The 1,565-nt window shown below is 44.2% G+C and overlaps 1 protein-coding gene across 1 annotated transcript; it reads left to right on the top strand.

The window, feature by feature from the left end:
- The first annotated feature begins 1,019 nt into the window (after positions 1-1,019).
- On the top strand, positions 1,020-1,426 carry LOC102250013 (guanine nucleotide-binding protein G(I)/G(S)/G(O) subunit gamma-10). The gene has a single exon (XM_005865884.2). The coding sequence runs from the start codon at positions 1,035-1,037 to the stop codon at positions 1,239-1,241; it is 207 nt and encodes a 68-aa protein (XP_005865946.1). The 5' UTR covers positions 1,020-1,034; the 3' UTR covers positions 1,242-1,426.
- The last annotated feature ends 139 nt before the right edge of the window (positions 1,427-1,565 follow it).

The following is a 1,565-nucleotide window of genomic DNA, read 5'->3' as shown; positions in this document are numbered from 1 at the left end:
AAGCAAGTTCTGCACCATAGGGGTGTCTCCTGCACAGCAGCTCTTCCACTGTAGTAGCAGCTGGTCCTCATAGCCAATTGGCCTAGAGTTCAAGTCCTCCCAGTGACACCAATAGCAATTAAGGCTCAACTACAACAAGATTATGCACACAGCCCACACAGGGTTGCACATAGAGCTCCCAGCTCAAGTGACTGGGGAAACTGAGCCACTGGGCCCTGCAGGACAACTATTACAAAAGGTCACTCTACCAATTCCAGGAGATATAGCATCTCTACCTAATACATAGAAACAAACACAGGGAAGCAGCCAAAATGCAGAGACAAAGAAATACATCACAAATGAAAGAAACAGAAGCAAGCAAACTACTGGATACAGAGTTCAAAACAACAGTTATAAGATTGCTCAAGAATCTTAAGGACAGCTTCAAGGGACTTACTGAGAATTTCAAGGATCTTTGTGAGAATGTCAAGGAAATTAGTGAGAACACCAAAGACATGAAAAAGGACCAGGCAGAAATTAAGTATATACTCACTGAAATAAAGAATAATTTATAGGGATTCAACAGTAGAGTAGAATCACATCAATGATTTGGAATATGAGGAAACAAAAATCACACAATCAGAAGAGCAAAAAGAAAAAGGAATCCAAAAATATGAAGATAGTAAAAGGAGCCTCTGGGACAACTTCAAGCATACCAACATTAGCATTATGTGGGTGCCAAAAGGAGAAGAGAGAGAATAAGATATTGAAAACCTATTTAAAGAAATAATGACAGAAAACTTCCCTGACCTGGTGGAGAAATAGACTTACAAGTCGAGGAAGCACAGAGTCCCAAACAAGAGGAACCCAAAGAGGCATCATAATTAAAATGCCAAGGGTTAGTGACAAATAGAGAATCTTAAAAGCAGCAAGAGAAAAGCAGTTAGGTACCTACAAGGGAGTGCCCATATGACTATCAGCTCATTTCTCAACAGAAACTTTGCAGGCAGGAAAAGTAATAAGAAATATTTAAAGCCACTCAGCCACCTGCGGCCATGTCCTCCAGGGCCAGCATGTATGCCCTGCAGCGCTTGGTGGAGCAGCTCAAGCTGGAGGCCAGTGTGGAGAGGATCAAGGTCTCTCAGGCAGCTGCCGAGCTTCAGCAGTACTGCATGCAGAATGCCTGCAAGGATGCCCTGCTGGTCAGTGTTCCAGCGGGCAGCAACCCCTTCCTGGAGCCCAGATCCTGTGCTTTACTCTGAAGACTGGAAAAAAGTTCACTAAGGAAGCCTTCAGGCACAAAGTGATGAATGACTTCCTCCAAGTCTCACAGAAACATTTTTTTCTAACCAAATGACTTACATATTCAGACCTTCCCTGTGGCCTAGTCCTATAGCCAAAATTCTACAGAAATTGATGAGTGTCAACTCAAATTAGGAAACTGGGTGAAGGAGTAGACTTTTAAATAATAACTAGAGGCCTGGTGCACAAAAATTTGTGCACTCGGGAGGGTCTCTCAGCCCGGCCTGTGCCCTCTCGCAGTCTGGGACCCCTCAGGGGATGACCACCTGCTGGCTTAGGCCCGC

The sequence above is a fragment of the Myotis brandtii genome, unplaced genomic scaffold (assembly GCF_000412655.1).
Source record: "Myotis brandtii unplaced genomic scaffold, ASM41265v1 scaffold215, whole genome shotgun sequence".
Taxonomy (NCBI): domain Eukaryota; kingdom Metazoa; phylum Chordata; class Mammalia; order Chiroptera; family Vespertilionidae; genus Myotis; species Myotis brandtii.
This window is presented reverse-complemented; position numbering and strand designations above follow the sequence as displayed.